The sequence below is a fragment of the Bos indicus x Bos taurus genome, chromosome 5, assembly GCF_003369695.1.
Source record: "Bos indicus x Bos taurus breed Angus x Brahman F1 hybrid chromosome 5, Bos_hybrid_MaternalHap_v2.0, whole genome shotgun sequence".
In the NCBI taxonomy this organism is placed as follows: Eukaryota; Metazoa; Chordata; class Mammalia; order Artiodactyla; family Bovidae; genus Bos; species Bos indicus x Bos taurus.
In genome coordinates, this window is record NC_040080.1 from 25,038,895 (window position 1) to 25,063,951 (window position 25,057).

At 42.4% G+C, this 25,057-nt stretch overlaps 2 protein-coding genes across 3 annotated transcripts in view; one reads left to right on the top strand and one right to left on the bottom strand.

Moving 5' to 3' along the window:
* The window catches only part of LOC113892518 (histone H4), a 38,363-nt gene extending 26,333 nt beyond the window's left edge, over nt 1-12,030 (bottom strand). Inside the window, exon 1 of one of the 2 annotated variants that reach the window (XR_003511073.1) lies at nt 10,863-11,947. Coding sequence is in view for 1 of the 2 variants with exons in the window: in XM_027541409.1 (XP_027397210.1) it covers nt 11,580-11,891 (312 nt within the window). In the remaining variant the exon portion in view is untranslated. Of the gene's footprint in view, nt 1-10,862 lie in introns of those variants that run through there. The other variant, XM_027541409.1, reaches the window with a different exon arrangement.
* Nucleotides 12,031-13,777: 1,747 nt separating this feature from the next.
* LOC113892517 (histone H2A.J) lies at nt 13,778-14,495 on the top strand. Its single transcript, XM_027541407.1, has one exon. The coding sequence runs from the start codon at nt 13,929-13,931 to the stop codon at nt 14,316-14,318; it is 390 nt and encodes a 129-aa protein (XP_027397208.1). The 5' UTR covers nt 13,778-13,928; the 3' UTR covers nt 14,319-14,495.
* Nucleotides 14,496-25,057: the final 10,562 nt, after the last annotated feature.

The following is a 25,057-nucleotide window of genomic DNA, read 5'->3' on the forward strand; positions in this document are numbered from 1 at the left end:
TAAATGTTCATCTGAGAATAACAGAAGTATTTCTACATGTCTCAGTTCAGTTCGGTCACTCAGTTGTGTCTGACTCCTTGTGACCCCATGGACTGCAGCACACCAGGCCTCCCTGTCCATTACCAACTCCCGGAGTTTACTCAAAACTCGTGCACCTACATGTCTAGATGATACAAATATCAAGAAACTGTCTACAGTTAATTATACAACTAAAAGTGGAGATAGGAATGATCACACTGGGGCATAAAGAAATATAAAAGCTTAATGAGTTATTTAGCAGTTGTTTTTAAAGCTAAAAGTTTCATTCCTCACCTGGTATTTGTCTTGCTACCCCGAGCAGGTAAGTACCCAGTCAAAACCACAGCTCCATCTATCTGTGCGTGACAACAGTCTTCTTGGTTGGTTGTAACATAACAACATCCACAGTCCATGGGTAACCGAGATCCATGATTCACAAGGGTCATTACCTTTGTGGGGTTGAATACAAAAGTCTTTATCAAAGTCCTTCACTAAAGACCACTGGTACCTCAGTGAGGACATATCAGAAGATCATGGATATTGGATCATGTGGATTTTTTCTTCTGAACAGTACCTGACTTGAAACACCAAATTAAATGATAGTCAAAGTGAGCTAGGCAAAAGCAAAGTGCAGAATGGGAAGCTGATTTTTGTATGGGCAGTAGTAGAGAAAGTTTTCTCATTTCTTGAAGCATTTATATATAAACTACATCTCACATCTACTGGTCTAGCTAAAATGTACCATTTTACTATTAAGAATTCAACCACCAATTGTCTGCTGATTCTCTACAAATGGCTTCATGCAAAGGAGTCAATCTGTAATGATTCACATTTATGTTCCAAGTTTTAAATTAATTCTGTTGTCAGGATATGGCCTGGAATGAATGACAATTCTAATGGTTATTCTCACTGCTTCTGACTCTGTCCTATTTATAGCTATAGCATAAGTAAAGGAGAAAAAGATGATGTTTTGTGTAATCTTTATTTTTGTCATCTTCCTCACATATATTTTTTCTGATCATTACCACACAATCAAAGATTATTTAAATTTAGTGAAAGGAACAAAATTATTATGTTAAAAAGGAAGTTACTTCACTGAGTTTTTTTTTTAATCCTAAAACAATTTTGGACCTCTAGGAATAAGAAATGGAAGAGACAAAAAAAAGTCAATTACCAGATGAGAGGTTTGGATCTTGCTAGGAAAAGAAGTGAGACCTTTCATGCAAGTAAGACAAAAATGAGTTAATTACTTTTTAAAACTTTCCATAATTTTAAATTAAAATTATTATATAAACACACCATTTATGGATTAAAAAGCAAAAACGACTTTTGTGAATGTTTTACTCCTTTCCTAATAACACTGCTCTCCCAAAATAATGACTGGCAGTTTAATTCTTTCAGACCTTTTCATATTTATATGTATTTTTCTATTGTCCTCATTTCCCTTTTCTACCTTTAATTTCTTTTCATCTAATTATGCCAAGAAACTTTTCTTCCCAGAAGGAACAGTATCATATCTAAAGCCCTGATAGCATATTTACATGGCAAGCAGATGTATTAGATGGATGCTACCTTTGCATAAAACAAAAAATATTCAAGTTACCTAGCCATAGTAGTGTCATATATACATAACTGACTATATATATAGGTTTCTCTGGTGGCTCAGATAGTAAAAAATTTGCCTGCAATGCAGGAGACATGGGTTCTATCCTTGGATCGGGAAGATTCCCTGGAGAAGGGAATAGAAACCCACTCCAGTATTCTTGTCTGGAAAACTCCATGGACGGAGGAACCTGGTGGACTGTAGTTCATGGGGTCACAAAGAGTCAGACATGACTGAGCGACTAATATATAAGCACAATAAATGAAGAAGGTATTTTAGATCATTTTGAAGTGTACTAGTAAATTACTGGCTTGCCAAAATAATGAATCTATGTTAAAAACAAGTTCATAATTTAAAAAAGGAAGATAACAATGATAATGACTCAAAAAAATGTTTCAAGAAAAGCCAAATAGTTAACAATAAGCAAAATATACTTTTGCTTTTTAAGACATAGTTTAAGCAAAACATCATTATCAATTATATTAGATTTTATAATAACATACTGATTTATAGGTTTCTGTTAAGTAATTTATAAAGTCTGCTTTCACAGTGTCTTTAATATGAACTGTAAGCATGAACAGTAAGCATCTGCTATACTTTGACATTTAAGTAACATAAAAATCAAAATGTCTTAAACTAATACAAGTCTGTAAGACAGTTTTCCCTTCACTCAAATTTGAGAAAGGGCTTCCTCAGTGGTTCACGGGTAAAGAACCTGCCTGCAATGCAGGAGACGATCCCTGGGTGGAGAAGATCCCCTAGTGGAGAACACCGTAGCCCACTCCAGTATTTTTGCCTGGAGAATCCCATGGACAGAGGATCCTGGTGGGCTACAGTTCATGGGGTTGCAAAGAGTCGGGCATAACTGAGCAACTAACACACAGAACAGGCTGGTATAGTTTTTAACAAAAATAAAGAGACAAGTGGATGATCAGAAACAAGAAGGAAAAGCTTGAATGAAGATCAAGAAATATCTCAAGTCAACAACCTAACTTTAAAGCTCAAGAACCTAGAAAAAGGAACTAGATTGCTGGTGTATTAAGAATTGCAGGTGACAAAACAGCACATCAGATGAGGCAAAATAATAATAAATAAATGGAATTCAAGTTCATTGATACCCAAAGGCCAAAAAAATAAAATTAAACCAAAAGAGTTACTCAGAGGGATAAAAGGTAACAACCTATAAAGAAGGTATGGCAGTCATGAAGTTTAAATACCAAATCAGAAAAAAGAATTCTATAAAATAAATACTATTCAAAATATGAGGATAAATTGAAAGAAACAGAAACATAGGTGACAAGAAGATACTATCAGGAGCAATATGTATTGAGTAGATAAAAATAGCCATAGAGTCTATTTTGAAAATATAATAATTAGCAATATTGAATAAATAGATATAAACTGAGTTGTCATATGTTAAAACACATGTTATGCCTCCTTGTCCAAGATCCAGAAAACATTGTCAAAACTGGTCATATATGAAATTTCAATAATTTCCAAAAAGAAGAAATTACAGAGCTCACAAATTTCTAGTCCAAATTAATAACTAGAAATTAATACTGATAACTAAAACAGGAAAACATTACAACTATGGGTAAAATTTTAACCTCTTTAATAATTAGGTTAGGATGAGATGATATAAAAGTAAAACTTTATTATTATGACAAATAATAAAATATACTATAACATTTCAAAAGTTTGATATTTGTCCAAAGCTGTAACAGAAATAAATCCAAAGTCATAACTTACACCTTTATTTTAATAATTAAAAATCTAAAATGCACTGGGAATAACAGGTTTTGGAGAAGTGGTAAAAAATGATATTAAGGAAATTACAAAACATAATATAAGTAAAAGTTGTTTAAAGTTTTTAAAAAGATAAATTATTTTTGAAGAAGATAACAATAAACAGATTTCTGAAAAATATCAGAAAAAAGATAACACAAAGTCAATGTGTTGACTTTAACATGAATGTGTTGACTTTAAAATGAAGTGGTCTCCTTGCTTATTACTCCATCATCTTGGGAAGAAGTGAACGTGAAGTCGCTCAGTCGTGTCCGACTCTTTGCAATCCCATGGACTGTAGCCTACCAGGCTCCTCTGTCCATGGGATTTTCCAGGCAATAGTACTGGAGTGGGTTGCCATTTCCTTCTCCAAGGGATCTTCCCAACCTAGGGATCGAACCCGGGTCTCCCGCATCGTAGACAGACACTTTACCATCTGAGCCACGGAAGACACATGTACCTTAATGTCCACTTCAGAGCTATTTACAATAGCTAGGACATGGAAGAAACCTAGATGGCCATTGGCAGATGAATGGATAAGGAAGTTGTGGTACATATACACAATGGAATATTCAGTTCAGTTCAGTTGCTCAGTCGTGTCCGACTCTTTGCGACACCATGAATTGCAGCACGCCAGGCCTCCCTGTCCATCACCAACTCCCGGAGTGCACTCAAACTCAAGTCCATCGAGTCGGTGATGCTATCCAGCCATCTCATCCTCTGTCGTCCCCTTCTCCTCCTGCCTCCAATCTCTCCCAGCATCAGAGTCTTTTCCAATGAGTCAACTCTTTGCATGAGGCGGCCAAAGTACTGGAGTTTCAGCTTTAGCATCATTCCTTCCAAAGAACACCCAGGACTGATCTCCTTTAGGATGGACTGGCTGGATCTCCTTGCAGTCCAAAGGACTCTCAAGAGTCTTCTCCAACACCACAGTTCAAAAGTATCAATTCTTCGGCACTCAGCTTTCTTCACAGTCCAACTCTCACATCCATACATGACTACTGGAAAAACCATAGCCTTTACTAGATGGACCTTTGTTGGCAAAGTAATGTCTCTGCTTTTGCATATGCTATCTAGGTTGGTCATAACTTTCCTTCCAAGGAGTAAGTGTCTTTTAATTTCATGGCTGCAGTCACCATCTGCAGTGATTTTGGAGCCCCCAAAAATAAAGTCTGTCACTGTTTCCCCATCTATTTCCCATGAAGTGATGGGACCGGATGCCATGATCTTAGTTTTCTGAATGTTGAGCTTTAAGCCAACTTTTTCACTCTCCTCTTTCACTTTCATCAAGAGGCTTTTTAGTTCCTCTTCACTTTCTGCCATAAAGATGGTGTCATCTGCATATCTGAGGTTATTGATACTTCTCCCGGCAATCTTGATTCCAACTTGTGCTTCTTCTAGCCCAGCATTTCTCATGATGTACTCTGCATGTAAGTTAAATAAGCAGGGTGACAATATACAGCCTTGACATACTCCTTTTCCTATTTGGAACCAGTCTGTTGTTCAATGTCCAGTTCTAACTGTTGCTTCCTGACCTGCATATAGGTTTCTCAAGAGGCAGGTCAGGTGGTCTGGTATTCCCATCTCTTTCAGAATTTTCCACAGCTTATTGTGATGTACACAGTCAAAGGCTTTGGCATAGTCAATAAAGGAGAAATAGATGTTTTTCTGGAACTCTCTTGCTTTTTTGATGATCCAGCGGATGTTGGCAATTTGATCTCTGGTTCCTCTGCCTTTTCTAAAACCGGCTTGAACATCTGGAAGTTCACGTTTCACATATTGTTGAAGCCTGCTGCTAAGTCGCTTCAGTCATGTCTGACTCTGTGCGACCCCATAGATGGCAGCCCACCAGGCTCCCCCGTCCCTGGGATTCTCCAGGCAAGAACACTGGAGTGGGTTGCCATTTCCTTCTCCAATGCATGAAAGTGAAAAGTGAAAGTGAAGTTGCTCAGTCATATCCTACTCTTCGCAACCCCATGGACTGCAGCCTACCAGGCTCCTCCGTCCGTGGGATTTTCCAGGCAAGAGTGCTGGAGTGGGGTGCCATTGCCTTCTCCGTTGTTGAAGCCTACTCAGCTACAAAAATGAACACAGTTGAGTCAGTTCTAATGAGGTGGATGGTCCTAGAGCTTATTATACAGAATGAAGTAAGTCAGAAAGAGAAAGACAAATATCATGTATTAATGCATATATATGGATCTATAAAGATGGTACTGACAACCTTACGTACAGGGCAGCAAAGGAGACATAGATGTAAAGAATAGACTTTTGGTCTCAGTGGGAGGAAAGTATTCTTACCTTGAGAACCTCATGAACAGTATGAAAAGGCAAAAAGGTATGACACTGAAAGATGAACTCCCCAGGTTGGTACGTGCCCAATGTTACTGGAGAAGAGTGGAGAAATAACTCCAGAAAGACTGAAGAGATGGAGCCAAAGCAAAAACAACGCCCAGTTGTAAATGTGACGGGTGATGGAAGTAGTCTGATGCTGCGAAGAGCAATACTGCATAGGAACCTGGAATGTTAGGTCCACAAATCAAGGCAAATTGGGAGGTCAAATAGGAAATGGCAAGAGTGAACGTTGACATTTTAGGAATCGGTGAACTAAAATGGACTGGAATGGGTGAATGTAACTCAGATGACCATTATATCTACTACTGTGGGCAGGAATCCCTTAGAAGAAGTGAAGTAGCCATCATAGGCAATAAAGAGTCTGAAATGCAGTACTTGAATGCAATCTCAAAAACGACAGGATGATCTCTGTTCATTTTCAAGGCAAACCATTCGATATCACAGTAATCCAGGTCTATGCCACAACCAGTAATGCTGAAGAAGCTAAAATTGAACACCTCTATGAAGACCTACAAGACCTTCTAGAACTAACACCAAAAAAGATGTCCTCTTCATTGTAGGAGACTGGAATCCAAAAGTAGGAAGTCAAGAAACACCTGGAGTAACAGGCAAATTTGGCCTTGGAGTACAAAACAAAGATCAAAGACTAATAGAGTTTTGCTAAGAGAACGCACTGGTCATAGCAAACACCCTCTTCCAACAACACAAGAGAAGACTCTACACATGGACATCACCAGATGGCCAACACCAAATCAGATTGATTATATTCCTTGCAGCCAAAGATGGAGAAGCTGTATACTGTCAGCAAAAAATAAGACCAGGAGCTGACTGTGGCTCGGATCATGAACTCCTTATTGCCAAATTCAGACTTAAATTGATGAAAGTAGGGAAAACCACTAGATCATTCAAGTATGACCTAAATCAAATACCTTACAATTATACAGTGGAAGTGACAAATAGATTGAAGGGATTATATCTGATAAAGTGCCTGAAGAACTATGGATGGAGGTTCATGACATTGTATAGGAAGCAGTGATCAAGACCATCCCCAAGGAAAACAAATGGAAAAAGGGAAAATGGTTACCTGTGGAGGCCTTACAAATAGCTGAGAAAAGAAGAGAAGCTAAAGGCAAAGGAGAAAAGGAAAGATATACCCATTTGAATGCAGAGTTCAGAGAATAGCAAGGATCGATAAGAAAGCCCTCCTCAGTGATCAGTGCAAAGAAATAGAGGAAAATAATAGACTGGGAAAGACTAGAGATCTCAAGAAAACTGACATACCAAGGGAACATTTCATGCAAAGATGGGCATAATTAAGGACAGAAAGGTATGGACCTAAAAGCAGCAGAAGATGTTAAGAATAGGTGGCAAGAATACACAAGAGAACTATACAAAAAAGATCTTCCCGACCCAGATAATCATGATGGTATGATCACTCACCTAGAGTCAGACATCCTGGAATGTGAAGTCAAGTGGGCCTTACAAAGCATCACTACGTACAAAGCTAGTGGAGATGATAGAATTCCAGTTGAGCTATTCCAAATCCTGAAAGATGATGCTGTGAAAGTGCTGCACTCAATATGCCAGCAAATTTGGAAAACTCAGCAGTGGCCACAGGACTGGAAAAGGTCAGTTTTCATTCCAATCCCAGAGAAAGGCAATGCCAAAGAATGCTCAAACTACCGCATAACTGCACTCCTTCCACACGCTAGTAAAGTAATGCTCAAAATTCTCCAAGCCAGGCTTCAGCAATACTGAACTGTGAACTTCCAGATGTTCATGCCGGTTTTAGAAAAGGCAGAGGAACCAGAGATCAAATTGCCAACATCCGCTGGATCATTGAAAAAGCAAAAGAGTTCCAGAAAAACATCTATTTCTGCTTTATTGACTATGCCAAAGCCTTTGACTGCGTGGATCACAACAAACTGTGGAAAATTCTGAAAGAGATGGGAATACAAGACCACCTGACACACCTCATGAGAAATCTGTATGCAGGTCAGGAAGCAACCGTTGGAACTGGACATGGAACAACAGACTGGTTCCAAATAGAGAAAGGAGTACGACAAGGCTGTATATTATCACCCTGTTTAACTTATATGAAGAGTATATCCTGGGAAATGCTGGGCTGGAGGAAGCACAAGCTGGAATCAAGATTGCCAGGAGAAACATCAATAACCTCAGATATGCAAATGCCACCATCCTTATGGCAGAAAGTGAAGAACTAAAGAGCCTCTTGATGAAAATGAAAGAGGAGAGTGAAAAAGTTGGCTTAAAGCTCAACATTCAAAAAACTAAGATCATGGTATCCGGTCCCATCACTTCATGGCAAATAGATAGAGCAACAGTGGAAACAGTGGCAGACTTTATTTGGGGGGGCTCCAAAATCACTGCAGATGGTGACTGCAGCCATGAAATTAAAAGACGCTTACTCCTTGAAGGAAAGTTATGACCAACCTAGATAGCATATTAAAAAGCAGAGACATTACTTTGCCAACAAAGGTCTGTCTAGTCAAGGCTATGGTTTTTCCAGCAGTCATGTATGGATGTGAGTTGGATTATAAAGAAAGCTGAGTGCCGAAGAATTGATGCTTTTGAACTGTGGTGTTGGAGAAGACTCTTGAGAGTCCCTTGGACTGCAAGGAGATCCAACCAGTCCATCCTAAAGGAAATCAGTCCTGAATATTCATTGGAAGGACTGATGTTGAAACTGAAACTCCAGTACTTTGGCCACCTGATGTGAAGAACTGACTCATTTGAAAAGACCCTGATGCTGGGAAAGACTGAAGGCCGGAGGAGAAGGGGACAACAGAGGATGAGATGGTTGGATGGCATCACCGCCTGACATGAATTTCAGTAAGTTCCGGGAGTTGGTGATGGACAGGGAGGCCTGGCATGCTGTAGTCCATGGGGTTGCAAAGAGTCAGACACAACTGAGCAACTGAACTCAACTGATGGCTTATTTATCTCTGAATCTTCAAGTTAACAGTTCTTGGGATAAAAGAGGCATTAAATGTTCAAACTAGAAGAGATCTAGTTTGCTACAGGATCTAATTTCAACAGGACTTCATTCCATATTGCAAGAAAAGCATTTTGGAAGCAGTTTAAATTCTTTATTTAACAAACATGTATAGTAATGCATTCTACATTTTCTGAAGTTAACTCCCGAAAATCTCAGTTCTAATTTCAGATAACTTGTGTTCTCAAATTATGTGACCCCCTTTTGGTTTGGAAAATCATTTCTTCAGGACTGGATACTACCATGGGACTCAAACAGAAACAAAGACTTCTCATGTTCAAATAATTTGGTATTATTTTATAAAATACATAAAACATAAACAAAAATATGCTGTGCTTACAAGGGAAAATTTAGTTCTACTCAGTTCAGTTCAGTCATTCCGTCTTGTTCGACTCTTTGCCACCCCATGAATCGCAGCATGCCAGGCCTCCCTGTCCATCACTAACTCCCGGAGTTCACTCAGACTCACGTCCATCAAGTCGGTGATGCCATCCAGCCATCTCATCCTCTGTCGTCCCCTTCTCTTCCTGCCCCCAATCCCTCCCAGCATCAGGGTGTTTTCCAATGAGTCAACTCTTCGCATGAGGTGGCCAAAGTACTGGAGTTTCAGCTTCAGCATCATTCCTTCCAAAGAACACCCAGCCCTTTAGAATGGACTGGCTGGATCTCTTTGCAGTCCAAAGGACTCTCAAGAGTCTTCTTCAACACCACAGTTCAAAAGTTCTACTAGACAGGTTCAAAAAATATTGATGCTACCATCAAAAATATAAACAAAAAATAATCCCAAGTAACTTAAATACTTAAGGAATAGATATTTTAAATTACCATACGAATACTTATTTTCATGCTCCACTGCAGTCCCACCTTCATTCTCAATAATCTGATTCACACTAAATTTGGGGTTTAATAGGTACATTAACTATCTATTCAAATTCACACATTCACTCCCTCAACAAATATAAACGTACTCAAGTGTGCCATACCCTGATGCTTCTTTTTAGGTAACTTAAGGGTTTTCTTCACTTGAACTAAAGAAAGTTGAGCTTCTGGAACTGTCTCACTGCCTAGAAATTTAATACATAACCAGCACCACAGATACGTTTGAGTATGGAGAAGAAAGTACCAAGAAGTGAAATGTCAGCAAATGGGGGATGGGGGCTCCCTGGAAGCGGCAGTGGCACATAAGGGTTAAGAACAGTGCTGGGTTCAAATCCTGATTCCAGTACTTTCCCCCTGTATCCGTTACCTCGTCTATAAAATGGTAATTAATAATAAATAATTCACAGATTTGCTGGAGAATCGAATGCAAAAATGGAATACAATGTGTTCCAAAGTGGCTGATATTCATTAAACGGTATGATGCCAGTCTCTGCTGCGGGAACAAGGGAAATGTTTTCCTGGCTAGAGTTCATCTCGGATATATACGGCTTAAAATGAAATGTACATACATCACTGTCAAGGCTGGGAAACTACCCCACAGCCAATCCAGACAACCAGTCCATGAAGCTAAGTGATTTCACGATGTCCAGACAAGCCAGAGCTAGGAGAGATTTGTCAGGGTTCATGGGATCACACTGCATTTTGGTGTTCTAAGCCCCTTCCCAATTTCCATCACACAGACAAGCTGGTGAGGAAGGACACAGCCAGAAGTCGAGCACGGCCCTTAAAGGACTTCGGCTCCAGCCTCGCCCTTGCCGGCAGCACGCAGGTGGAGCCCCCTGTCTTCAGTCCCGCCTTTGACACCAGGAAAAGCCTGCAAACCGGCCCTCCTTACTCGGCCTCCTGGGCAGGACAAATGGGTAGGACTTCATGACTATACAGCTCTCTCGCTACATCATTTTCACCGAACTCTTTAGACTACAACCCGCCGCCCCACTCCTTCCCGCAGCCCCGGGCCGGGCGGTTCTGAACAGGACCGTCACTTAGAAAGCCAGGGTTTATCTCCTAGGGGCGACCGGGTCACAAGACCCTCTCTCTCCCGGGCAACAGTACTGCCTGAGCCCTGGCAGCGCTGCCGGTTAACTCCTGGATTCCCACGCCCCGGGGCTTGAGCACCGCCGCTGGGCAGTCGGGGGTTGGGATGCTCACCTGCTCGGCGCGACCACCTTTGTGCAGCCGACCCACGAGTAGCGCAGGTGCCGACGGTTTAGGCCTGGCCTTGCACTCGCCCACACGCGGCCGCCCTACATTCCGCGTCGGAGTTGGATTAATTCTCACTCAAACATTCCGTCAATATATAAAATATTAACGCTTGGCAAGACCCCTGCGCGCAACTCTAGGCCTGCACCTCGCGCTTTCCTATTGGACACTACAATAGGTCTCAGAGGTGGGGCCGGCCCCATCGGCGAGAACCACTCCCTCTGATACCTCCCGTCCAATCGGAGGCAGGGAGCCGCACTTGCCTTATTTGCATACAAGTTACTCTACATAAGCTCAGATCCCGAGGCATTCGCTCCCAAAACACCTATTTCTAAGTTGACGATACCTGTTTCCCAAACGGAGTCCAAACTCAGCACTTCAGCGTCTGAAACAAAGGGAAAGATCACTTACTGCCCTGCGATGCATTTCCCAAGCTACGTCCCTAGCGCGGGCCCCGGGCTCCCCACTTCGAGCTTTGCTGCTCACACCTCCCCCAGCCTCAAGCCTAACCCCGAATCATCCGTCCGAACAACTGCAATTGTAAAGCTTCCTCTGAAGCACCTATTAGCACATTCACCATGGAACTTAAGCGTGATCAACCCTTTTTTTGAGGTTTTGGTGGCCCTAAAAAGGGCCTTTTGGAATCTGATAAGCCGCAGGCAGAGCTCAGCCACCGAAGCCGTAGAGGGTGCGGCCCTGGCGTTTTAGAGCGTACACCACATCCATGGCCGTGACCGTCTTGCGTTTGGCGTGCTCCGTGTACGTCACTGCATCGCGGATCACGTTTTCCAAGAACACTTTGAGCACTCCACGGGTCTCCTCGTAGATGAGCCCTGAGATGCGCTTGACACCACCACGGCGGGCAAGACGGCGAATTGCGGGCTTCGTAATGCCCTGGATGTTGTCCCGTAAGACCTTCCGGTGACGCTTGGCACCTCCCTTACCTAGCCCTTTCCCTCCTTTGCCCCTGCCAGACATTTTCAACAAGAAAGAGAGGACAATCGTATTAAGCAAGCTCCTAACACTTCGGGACGCTAAGAACCTGAGCTAATATATCCTTATAGCGGACCTGGTTGAAAACCTCAAGATAGTGGGCGGAGCTAAGTCCCCAAAAGGGTGTTTTTTTTTTTTAATCCCCTCCCTACAAAATTTTTCGGTTGCTTATTTGGGAAAACTTCTTGTTATTTTTGCCATGAAATTGAGAAAAGACTAGACAGAAGTTATATTGCCGTTTCTCCATACTTAAAAAACGGTAGGCCAGATCCAGTGAGCGCTGAGTTTTCCTTGTCTCTTTCCTCCACCTTGTGCGCCCCCGCCTCTCTCTAGCGCGGGAATTCTAATTTTATAGTTTTCCAACGAAATGCACACTTTTATAATACTATTCTTAGACTAATTTGAAACTGAGTAGGAAGTGGGAATGCTTTACTACTTTTAAATTTCAAAGCAGTTGCTTTACACCTGTGGGTCTTTTTAAGTCACCAGTTGGGGTAGAGGAAATCTTTCAATCGTTCTTTTTCTCTTTTGTGGCCCCGCGAAGAAAAAATTAAATTTTCAAAAAGAGTCTAACCTTACCCCTTCCTCCCCGCCCCCACCCCCGACTTTTCTCTTGCAGCTTCTTCTGCACAATTTGTAGATTTTACTGCTTCCTCCGTCCCCCACCCCCAGCCCAAGCACGGGGTTTTGCTTCTCAAACGACAATTTCTGTGATTCGTTAAAATAATGTAACATTCTTATTTCATTAAAACTCTAAGTTCTTGTGAAATTCCAGTATTCTTGCCTAGAGAATCCCAGGGATGGGGGAGCCTGGTGGGCTGTCGTCTATGGGGTCGCACAGGGTCGGACACGACTGAAGCGACTTGGCAGCAGCAGCATGATCATGGCTTTAAATCAGACGGTTCTCATTTAAGAAATTCCTTGAGAAAAACGGAACTTTGAGTAGTGTCACCACTGTAGGAGACAGGACTGTTTCCCCAAAAGGTTCATACTACGAAAAAAGGCAGCAGTAACACCATGAGGAATGAATATTTTGGTAAATTGTGCTTCCTGTACCTAGTCCTGACGAATAAGCCTTTCCAGTAAGAAAGCTTTATGGCAAATATTTGCTTATTATGTACCTATCCTCATCCATCTCTATAGCACAAAAAAGATAGTTATTTTTGTTGTTAAAGCATAATTAAAAGAACCCTCAGAACACTGGATGACTGGAGCTGGGGTGGGGAGTGCTAAATAGTCACATTGTACCGCATGCTTTTAATGCTTGATTCCAAAGAAAGTTTGGAAGAATCAGGATTCTTGTAATGGCAAAATAGGGGTGTGTGTGTGTGTGTGTGTGTGTGTGTGTGTGTGTGTGTGTGTGTGTGTGTTTTGTTTGTTTTTTAGTATTTACTAAAAAATCAAGGTTAGAATATTTTCAAGTTAGAGATCTCTTTTGCTTACAAGGATTTTTTTTTTTAGTGTCAATAATAAAGGTAATGTGTCAAAAATTTCAGGCATACTCAACCAGAACTGCTAGAGGCATTTCTTGCTTGAGTGCTTAGTATTTGTTGACTAAGTTAACTAAGGAGAAGGGGTAACTCTCTTTCCTGATTTTTCTGTTTCTTACCTCGGTTCCTTAATTCTTAAGACATTCTTTTCCTGAGAGCGAAAGAGGACGTTGAAATCTCAGAATCTGCCAAATTCAACCGAACTCAATATATTCAACAGAACCCCAACCGCGGAGCAAGCGCACCTAGATATTCATATGAGCGGTTATGTAAATGAGGACTTAGCAGTTTGCTCTTTTGATTGGAGAGAGTTGGAGAAGGCCGTCCTTCTGCCAGCGTGCTAATTGGGAGCAGAGCCTGCCTGTCATTGGTCACTGGAGCCAAGGATGTTGCGGAGCCCAATGGGAAGGCGCTGCCTAGTGTCAGCAAAGTGTTGGTAGAGGCAGTTCCGGTGTGGTACGTTGCATTCTTGTACTAGGAACCGGATCGCTGGGTTTTTCCTTCTCGCTGGAGTTGTAAGCGAGAGACAAACATGTCTGGTCGCGGAAAGCAGGGCGGCAAAGTGCGGGCAAAGGCCAAGTCCAGGTCCTCCCGCGCGGGCCTGCAGTTCCCAGTGGGCCGAGTGCACAGACTGCTGCGCAAGGGTAACTACGCGGAGCGAGTGGGCGCCGGGGCGCCGGTGTACCTGGCGGCGGTGTTGGAATACCTGACGGCGGAGATCCTGGAGTTGGCTGGCAACGCCGCGCGGGACAACAAGAAGACCAGGATAATCCCTCGCCACCTGCAGCTCGCCATCCGCAACGACGAAGAACTAAACAAGCTTCTGGGGAAAGTGACCATCGCTCAGGGCGGCGTCCTGCCCAACATCCAGGCCGTGCTGCTGCCCAAGAAGACGGAGAGTCAGAAGACGAAGAGCAAATGACCCTGATGCTACCACAGGGGATCCGGCTTCCCCAGCAAGGGCTGTCTCCAGAGCCGCCCCGCCCGCAGTGTTTTTGAATATGCTTGATGTTATGGAGGGCCGGAGCCATCTAGTGGGGAGGTGGGCGGCGAGGAGACCAACTGGGTCGCGGGCCCAATAAAGTCGGTGAAAATCGTCTGGTCGAGAGAGCTGTGTAGTCGCGGGGCCCTACCGGGAGACCCAGGGGCGTCCGGGAGACCTTTGGAAGAGGTACTGGTGGGTCGGCTTGAGCCACTTTCTGGGCAGGTTTGTTCCGCAATCAGCCTCGAGGCGCTACGGGCGGATAAAGGGAGACCAGAAGGGACCCACTGGCGTGAAGGTGGGCAGAGTCGGGGGCTCTCCCTGCTCGCCCGGAAGCAGAGGCGACGCAGAGTAGGTGCGGATGAGGCTGGGCGAGTTGTTTTTACATCCGCCTTCTAGGGCCTGTGCTCCCCTGCCCTATTAGGGCAGTTCCGGAACCAGTTCTAGGAAAGAGATAGTGATGACGTTGTGGTCTTGGGCAGGAGGTTGTCTGTCCGGCCACACTTTTCAGAAGGGAGAATAACTTTACATCTTGGAAGGGTAGCTTTGACGACACAGTGTCAATTTAACAGATTTTTCTTGGCCTGACAGCTGTTGTGTTTTCTTGTTTGGGGTGTCAGATATTTTTGTGTGCACGCTTATGTTCACATTTCTTTAAAATGAAGGAACCATCCAGTAATATGTGTAGCACAGAAGCCTGAGTCATGAAGTTGGAAATTTGTTGCGCTGACACTCATGTTGTGTAATAGTGCAGGGCCTTTAATCATGAGTTACCTATACCTCAGTAGCTTTTAAAATGACTTTCTCAAGTTTCTAGCTTCATAGTGGTATTATCTCCACAATATCATAGCCCTTTGGAAAGGTAATTGATTTGATTTTGCTTTATAACAACAAATCCCCCTCTTAAGGTCCCTTACGTTCTACCACTGGGCCTGAGGTAATGACTGCATTCCAACAACACCTATTGTGTTTGTGTTGCTTAATGGCACAGTAAGGCTTTCATAAATATGTGAGATGTGAGAAAAGGCAAGGACAGATGGTATGGAGAGAAACATTTCTGCTCAGGAGTTTACGTTTAAAAGTTACACAGTAACAACCTTGGTCTGTCCTAGATTGACCCTTCCATTTCCCCCTTTTCTACAAGTTTCCTCCTGTCCTACAAAAAAGATCCTCGTTTATTTAGATTTCACATATTTGCATTCACCTTTTCCTTAAGTCAGAGTTGATGTCATTCTAGGGAAAAGAAAAGGATATGCCTTCCACCATCAATGGCAGGAGTTGGCCTGTTTTCTCAGCATGGACTTTTATTTTTTCCCCAGTATTTACTGAGAACCTCTTGTATGCTATGCACAGTACTGTGTAATGGGCTGCTGTGGCCAGAACAGCAAGTAGGGATCGAAAGTGGTCAACCGCATAGTTTGGGAAAAAGAAACTAGAGACAGAATTAAAGTTTTAAAGATGGGACTGGGGGACTCAAGACCTCTTGGGTCAACAGCCCTGTTCCTCAGAGCCACATCACTTTTATTTAGTGTCTTGGCAAGCAGAAAGTATCTGTTGTGCTACGATGAAGTCAGCCTCCTGTGTCCCCAGTCACGTCTCCCATTTTATTGATTACTTTAAACTATCTTTGTTATTTTCTTCTACAAAGGCTGTCACCTAGCTGGAGGTCATAGACCCGTATATGCCTTGGGAAAACATCTTAGTGTGTGCACAAGCAGCGTTCTGAACTTGCGCTGGCCCAGTGTTCCAAGGTCCACACTATGTTTTTCCTTAGCTTAGCAGGGCATGACAACCCCAACTGATCAACCCAATGTACTTTTATTTAGGTTGTGCTGCATTGCTATACTTTGCTTTTATTCTTTTCCCGTGGTGATTTTCTCATGGCTTAGCCAGAGCAATAGGTGGCTATTAACCCCTGCAGCAGGTGATGAGGATACCCTGGCCTATGAGACCAACTAGATTTCCACTCCTGAAACTCACTTTTTTTTTCTGGGTAACTGAAGACCGGAAAATAAACAAATAAGTGACCATCAAAGAAAGGATTCCCTTTCAGCTTCTGCTATTACTAGTGTCTCTCTATTGCTTGTGGAATGGATGTCAGGATTACTTCTCCCATGTGATCAAGTTTGAAGTATATACAAAGGTCAGGCCTCAAGTACCCCTTTTAGGAGGCAGATTATTGCCCCCTATGTCCTAAAGAGAATAGACCCCAAGGGTACGTACCTTGGGCAGTTTCCAAGACGTCCGACTGTTAATTCCACTTCCCGCCTATTCAGAAGTCTTCCTTGTGTAAAATAGTCACAATAGTTATTTTGATAACCGAGATTGTTCCTTTATTCCATGCCAGCTATTGTTCAGTTCAGTCACTCAGTTGTGTCCGACTCTTTGCGACCTCCATGAACCGCAGCATGCCAGGCCTCCCTGTCCATCACCCACTCCCGGAGTCTACCCAAACCCATGTCCATTGAGTCGATGATGCCATCCAACCATCTCATCCTCTGTCGTCCCGTTCTCCTCCTGCCCTTAATATTTCCCAGCATCAGGGTCTTTTCCAATGAATCAGCTCTTCGCATCAGGTGGCCAAAGTATTGGAGTTTCAGCTTCAACATCAGTCCGTCCAATGAACACCCAGGACTGATCTTTAGGATGGACTAGTTGGATCTCCTTGCAGTCCAAGGGACTCTCAAGAGTCTTCAACACCAGAGTTCAAAAGCATCAATTCTACGCTCAGCTTTCTTTATAATCCAACTCTCACATCCATACACAACCACTGGAAAAACCATAGCCTTGACTAGACGGATCTTTGTTGGCAAAGTAATGTCTCTGTTTTTTAATATGCTGTCTAGGTTGGTCATAAAAGTTTCCTTCCAAGAAGTAAGCGTCTTTTAATTTCATGGCTGCAATCACCATCTGTAGTGATTTTGGAGCCCAGAAGAATAAAGTCAGCCACTGTTTCCACTGTTTCTATTTTCCATGAAGTGATAGGACCAGATGCCATGATGTTAGTTTCCTGAATGTTGAGCTTTAAGCCAACGTTTTCCACTCTCCTCTTTCACTTTCATCAAGAGGCTCTTTAGTGCTTCTTCACTTTCTGCCATAAGGATGGTGTCATCTGCATATCTGAGGTTATTGATATTTCTCCCAGCAATCTTGATTCCAGCTTGTGCTTCTTCCAGCCCAGCGTTTCTCATGATGTACTCTGCATATAAGTTAAATAAGCAGGGTGACAGTATACAGCCTTGACGAACTCCTTTACCTATTTGGAACCAGTCTGTTGTTCAATGTCCAGTTCTAACTGTTGCTTCCTGAACTGTATACAAGTTTCTCAAGAGGCAGTTCAAGTGATCTGGTATTCCCATCTTTTTCAGAATTTTCCAGTTTATTGTGATCCACACAGTCAAAGGCTTAGGAATAGTCAATAAAACAGAAATAGATGTTTTTCTGGAACTCTCTTGCTTTTTCGATGCCAGCTATTGTATGCTCAGTAAATAGAATTACCAGTTTCTACGGGGATATGGGCTTACCTTTATAGGTTAAAGTAGAGGTAACTAATGAATATTTTGTTGTTTTTAATGCCCAGTTGTTAGGAATAGTTCTCGTTATTACTGCCTTGTGGCATGGTGAGCAGTGGAGAAGAAAAAAGTGTATCAGTTGCTGGTTTTGACATATTCGTCTTAATTTCCTAAATAATTTGAGGCATCTCAAAGGTTAAAACCAAACGGTAAGGAAATAAGGGTATGACATTTATAAAAAAAAAAACAAAAAAAAAAAACACCTTTTCTCTCTAAAGTTTCACAGGAGTCTAACCCTGTTACCTGAAGATAAAAACAGGCAAGATTCACAGATGTCAGTACACTGATGACCCCAATCTCACCCTATCTCAACCACCACTGTCCCAGAGATTCATAGGCTCCCCTCAAATACTTGCCCTGCTACAAGATTCAGTCAGTCCATTTTAACCTCACCATTTCCGTTTTTTGAGAGCTTTTTAAACCTGAATACTTTATTAGCAGTTAAAAATGCATTTGTTGTTTTTGTTCAGTTGCCCAGTCATGTCTGGCTCTTTAGGACCCATGGACTGAAGTGTGCCAGGCCTCCCTGTCCCTCACCATCTCCTGGAGCTTGCCCAGGTTCATGTCCATTTCATTAGTGATGCCATCCACCCATCTCATCCTCTGAGGAGGATACCCCTTGCCAAATCAATTCAGCTTGTGAATCTTCTATACACAAACAGTTCTTGCCAATATATGATTATTAACTTAAAAGGTCCATGTTTTTTTCAAGCATGAGACCCAATAGAAAAAGATTCAGGATAGAAACTGGTGAGACCTGAATTCTGGTCTTCAGTAGATTTCTAATCCATAGCTGTGTGTGTAGACACACACGTGCTTTCCCATGGAGATAAGCCATACAGTGTGGCATGTTGTGACTTGGCCAGGATTTGTTCCTTCTTTGCTTTTCCTGCAGGGCCAAGTCTTGTCTTTGTGTCTCTGAGAACTGGTCTGCTTAGTTTTATCTGCCTGGAATCAAAAGGTTTAGTCTGGCCCCATAATTGGTGATGACTATATGCAAACTCTTCACAAATTTATTTCCAATGGTTGAAAGGTCATATACAACAACATTTAAGAACTTACTCTCTTGGGATGAGACTTGGGTTCAAATCCACTCATCTCCTCAGTAGCTGAATGATTTTAAATGCTATTCAATTTCTTTAAAGGTCAGTTTCATCTGTTAACTGGGCATAATAGTAGAGTTACATCAGTAAGTTTGGAGGAAGATTAGAGATAATGTGAACGAAGGCACTGAGTTTCCCATATAGAAATGCACTCAACGAATAGTAACTAACAGTATGTGAAACTGGATTTAGAGCAAGTGGCAGTCGTGATGGGACCTACTGAAGTTAGTAAACATCTGGAATTCTAGTAATTCTGTGATTTTTCAGATCAAATCAGATCAGTCGCTCAGTCGTGTCCGACTCTTTGCGACCCTATGAATCACAGCACGCCAGGCCTCCCTGTCCGTCACCAACTCCTGGAGTTCACTCAGACTCACGTCCATTGAGTCAGTGATGCCATCCAGCCATCTCATCTTCTGTCGTCCCCTTCTCCTCCTGCCCCCAATCCCTCCCAACATCAGAGTCTTTTCCAATGAGTCAACTCTTCGCATGAGGTGGCCAAAGTACTGGAGTTTCAGCTTGAGCATCGTTCCTTCCAAAGAAATCCCAGGGCTGATCTCCTTCAGAATGGACTGGTTGGATCTCCTTGCAGTCCAAGGGACTCTCAAGAGTCTTCTCCAACACCACAGTTCAAAAGCATCAATTCTTCGGCGCTCAGCCTTCTTCACAGTCCAACTCTCACATCCATACATGACCACAGGAAAAACCATAGCCTTGACTAGACAGACCTTTGTTGGCAAAGTAATGTCTGCTTTTGAATATGCTATCTAGGTTGGTCATAACTTTCCTTCCAAGGAGTAAGCGTCTTTTAGTTTCATGGCTGCAGTCACCATCTGCAGTGATTTTGGAGCCCCCCAAAATAAAGTCTGCCACTGTTTCCACTGTTTCCCCATCTATTTCCCATGAAGTGATGGGACCAGATGCCATGATCTTCGTTTTCTGAATATTGAGCTTTAAGCCCACTTTTTCACTCTCCACTTTCACTTTCATCAAGAGGTTTTTAGTTCCTCTTCACTTTCTGCCGTAAGGGTGGTGTCATCTGCATATCTGAGGTTATTGATATTTCTCCCGGCAATCTCGATTCCCGCTTGTGTTTCTTCCAGTCCAGCGTTTCTCATGATGTACTCTGCATAGAAGTTAAATAAGCAGGTTGACAATATACAGCCTGGACGAACTCCTTTTCCTATTTGGAACCAGTCTGTTGTTCCATGTCCAGTTCTAACTGTTGCTCCCTGACCTGCATACAAATTTCTCAAGAGGCAGATCAGGTGGTCTGGTATTCCCATCTCTTGAAGAATTTTCCACAGTTTATTGTGATCCACAGAGTCAAAGGCTTTGGCATAGTCATCTCACCATAAAAACTAACTTAGTTCAGTTCAGTTGCTCAGTCGTGTCCAACTCTTTGCAACCCCATGAATTGCAGCACACCAGGCCTCCTTATCCATCACCAACTCCCGGAGTTCACCCAAACTCATGTCCATCGAGTCGGTAATGCCATCCAGCCATCTCATCCTCTGTCATCCGCTTCTCCTCCTGCCCCCAATCCCTCCCAGCATCAGAGTGTTTTCCAATGAGTCAACTCTTTGCATGAGGTAGCCAAAGTATTGGAGTTTCAGCTTTAGCATCAGTCCTTCCAAAGAACATCCAGGGCTGATCTCTTTTAGAATGAACTGGTTGGATCTCCTTGCAGTCCAAGGGACTCTCAAGAGTCTTCTCCAACACCACAGTTCAAAAGCATCAATTCTTTGGCGCTCAGCTTTCTTTACAGTCCAACTCTCACATCCATACACGACCACTGGAAAAACCATAGCCTTGACTAGATGGACCTTTGTTGGCAAAGTAATGTCTCTGCTTTTGAATATGCTATCTAGGTTGATCATAACTTTCCTTCCAAGGAGTAAGCATCTTTTAATTTCATGGCTGCAATCACCATCTGCAGTGATATTGGAGCCCCCCAGAATAAAGTCTGACACAGTTTCTATTGTTTCCCCATCTATTTCCCATGAAGTGATGGGACCAGATGCCATGATCTTAGTTTTCTGAATATTGAGCTTTAAGCCAACTTTTTCAACTAGCTTAGTGGCTGTTTACTAATTATAGAACATCTAGAACTCAGTCTAGAACAGAAAAGAGTCATAAATAGCAAAATTAACTTTGTGAACCTGAATTTGTATCTCCTGCTCCAAAGACAACCTAGTTTGGAATTAATAGGTTAAGTCTACTCACTCAGATTAAAAACGGAACCCATTTGTTCAACAGTTTATTGAGTGTAGATTACATGTTATACCCATGATTGATAATCCACTGTCAAGAAAAATGATGACAGTGTAATCAGAAAGATGATCTAGCAGACCACATGTTAAGAAAAGGAGATGCTCAGGGTGTTACAGGTACAGGGAAGAGGCACCTGTGTCCCTCAGCCTGGTAGGGAGGGTGGTGCCTGAGATGGGTCCAGTACAAGAGTGTGTCTGACGTGACGGTGTGCTAGGAAGACAGCATGCACGGAAGTACAGGAGTCAACAGAGAGTACCTGTGGCCAGATGTAAGCGTAACCAGAGGAAAAGTTCTGGCCTGGAGATAAGAATATGGGAATCATAATTAACAATGATCTGCGTGGGTAAAATCATCCAGAAGGAATATAGATCTAGAGAGTATATGTAGCGAGATGTATCAGTGAATCTCTAGGAAACAGCAGACAGGGCAAGTGAGGATGGGTGAGGTCTAATCCATTGTCAAGGAAGAGGAGCCATTCAGAGATGAGAGGACGTGGCCTGGAGAAAGCATCAAGGGACAGAGATTTTTCACAATTTGGATCTATCACTGTGCTCCCCAACTCTACCTAAGTTGCCTTTACTTTTACATATAACTGGGATATGTTCTATAAAAGTTACTACATTTTCCTACCCAGGAGCTTCCCTGGTGACTCAGCAATAAAGAATCCACCTGCCAATGCAAGAGATGTGGGTTTGATTCCTGGGTCAGGGAGATCCCCTGGAGGAGGAAATGGCAACCTGCTCCCCTCTTCTTGTCTGGGAAATTCCATGAACAGAGGAGCCTTGGCCAAGGGCTACAGTCCATGAGGTCACAAAAGAGTCGGACATGACTTAGAGACTAAACAAGAATTACCCAGTGAATGCTGGCCAGTTGGCTTACTTTACCAGTGGCCCTGGAATGGCAATGTACTTTTCCCCTTTGCATTTTCACACTGCACATACAGAAATTAAAGGTATATATCTGTGGTGACAAAAAACCATTTTTTTAAAAAAAAGCCCAGAAGAATATTGGCAAAGAAGCATTACAAAATACATCTTTTGTTATCATCCCATTTATTTAAATAGCTTTTTACATATTTTAACTTTAATCAGTGTTTTAATTGTTTTCATCTTAAAGAAGTTATAGTAACAGTGGCAACTTATTTTTTTATTGATGTAGTTGATTTACAGTATTATGTTAGAGCAACTTATTAATTCATAAAGCCAGTGTAGGTATTTTAGAATGATTAAAGCGTGAGAAATTTGACCCTGACAAACTTAATTCGTTGATGTTTAAATGTTTAGTTTGCCATGAGAGGGAAATGGAGAGTAAGAGAAAAAAAACAAAACTTAAAAAAGGAAACCAGCTGGCTTCAGGAAGATATGAAATTATCACTGTAAGGCTGTATTTTGCTTTCTCTACAAGGAGAGAAAAAAGAGTTTATAGGTGTTGAAAAAAACATTTTAATATATGTGTGCATGTTGGTCGCTCAGTAGCGTCCAATTCTTTGCAACTCCATGGACTGTAGCCTGCCAGTCTCCTCTGTCCATGGAGATTTTCCAGCAAGAATGCTGGAGTAGGTTAGGAAGTTAGGGGATCTTCGTAACCCAGGGATCAAATCCTGGTCTCCTGCATTGCAGGCAGATTCTTTACCATCTGAACCACCAGGGAAGCCCCATTTTAACATGTGTGTGTGTGTGTGTGTCTGTGTGTGTGTATATATATATGTATATACATGTATATATATTTTATGTTTGTGTGTGTATATATATATATATATATATATATATATATACAGGGAAAATTCTTAAAGAGATGGGAATACCAGACCACCTTACCTATCTTCTGAAAAACCTGTATGCAGGATAAGAAGCAATAGTAGTAACTGGGGTCTTTGATAATTTTATCAAGCCATGCAATTAAAAAGTCAGCACTACTTAGCTCCAAATTATGGAAACAAAGGAGGGATAAGCCCTACATTAAACAAAATTATCTTTCTTTTAGGCAAACCAGACAAGCAATCTGCCTATGAAGGTTTATTTGCTTTCTGTCTTAAAGTATTAATGCATCTCAAATGAGCTATCTTCATGTCAAAAGTCCAAGTGGTCACTGCTGCTCTAAAATATTCCTGATGAAATTGAGTCTATTAGAGAGGTCAGTGTACAAATTATTCTTACTAATGAGAAGACACAAAAGAAGCAGGTGTATGGCCTGGAGGAGGTGCGGTTTTGGATTGTGACAACGGACAAGGAGGAATAGAATGGTTTGTAAATATGTGTAACTTCTGATCCCCAGAACCTGACCAATGGCCAGTCATTACCAGTTGTGGGTCCAGGCAGACAAAACTAAATGGAACAGCTCTCAGACACACAAAAACAAGAATGAAGAAGTCTTCATCCGACTTAGAAATGCTGACCCGAAGCAAAATTGGTCCGAAGGTCATGATCTGAGGAGAACTTCTGAACTCAGCCAGCCCTCAGAGGTTCAGCTCCAAAACAGACTTATTAAGCCTCTAACCCTATGGACTGTGCCTCTTACACACAACACTGATTATTAAGCAAACTAACAATAATGAAAACAGGAAATAGAAGACTAAAAACAATTTTACTAAAGAACACTAATCAGTCAAATTCTAAGAGCTCTTATTCCCCGGTAAATAAAACAGACTCAACACTGCAGTGTTTCAGCAAACTATAGGAACTCACTTGCACATGAACTTATCAGCCCTGGCATCTCCTACAGAGGGAATCACAAGGTGTCCCAGATGTTCACAATATTGCTGAATTGAGGGTCCTGGTCCAAGTATGAGCCCTTTAGCTGAGTCTGTATTTTTGTCTTTACCCTCCAGCCAAAGCCCACCAAGAACAAACCTGTATTTTAACAAGTTGGGTTTATTGCTCTTTGTAGCAGGGAGCACACATACTGGGAAGGTGTGAGGTGTTTCGTTAAAATATTGGAAAGAGTTATAGGGCTGGAGTTTGTGTATAGGTTATAGGGCTGGGACTTTGCCCAGGATTCCATACTGTTGGAAACAGGAGATAAGTCTTAGATTTGGTGTCTTAAAACAGCTAATCAGGTACAAGGAAGGAAATGAGGCTAAAGGTCTAGTAGGTAAAGATGCTAATGCATATGGGCCTGCCAGGAGTCTCTGGTCATTTTGGGGGTTTGGACAATGCTCGTGTTTTTGTGATTTGGACAATGCTCATGTTTTTGTGTGTGTGTGTGTGTGTGTATTCAGCTATGATACAGAGGGACTTCCCTGATGGCTCAGATGGTAAAGAATCCGCATGCAATGCAAGTGACCCAGGTTTGATCCCTGGGTTGGAAAGATCCCCTGGAGAAGGGAATGGCAACCCACTCCAGTATTCTTGCCTGGAGAATCCCATGAACACAGGAGCTTGGAGGGCTACAGTTTGTGGGGTCGCAGAGTCAGACACGACTGAATAACTAACACAAACATGATACAGAGAGAGGGCTTCCCTGATGGGCTTAGCAGTGAAGAGTCTGCCTGCAGGAGACGTAGGAAACTTGGGTTCTGTCCCTGAGTCAGGAGGATCCCCTGGAGGAGGAGCTGGCAGCCCACTCCAGTATTCTTACCTGGAGAATCTCATGGACAGAGGAGCCTGGCGGGCCACAGTCCATGGAGTCGTAGAGTCAGACACAACTGAGCGACAAAGCAACAGTGTGATACAGAGAACTCTTGTTGTCATTTCAGTTTTTCATGGCAGAATGGCCATGTGTGGTGTTGGTG

Coding starts and splice junctions, on each gene's coding strand:
- LOC113892517 (XM_027541407.1), top strand. CDS start 13,929: ATGTCTGGTCGCGGAAAGCAGGGCGGCAAAGTGCGGGCAAAGGCCAAG.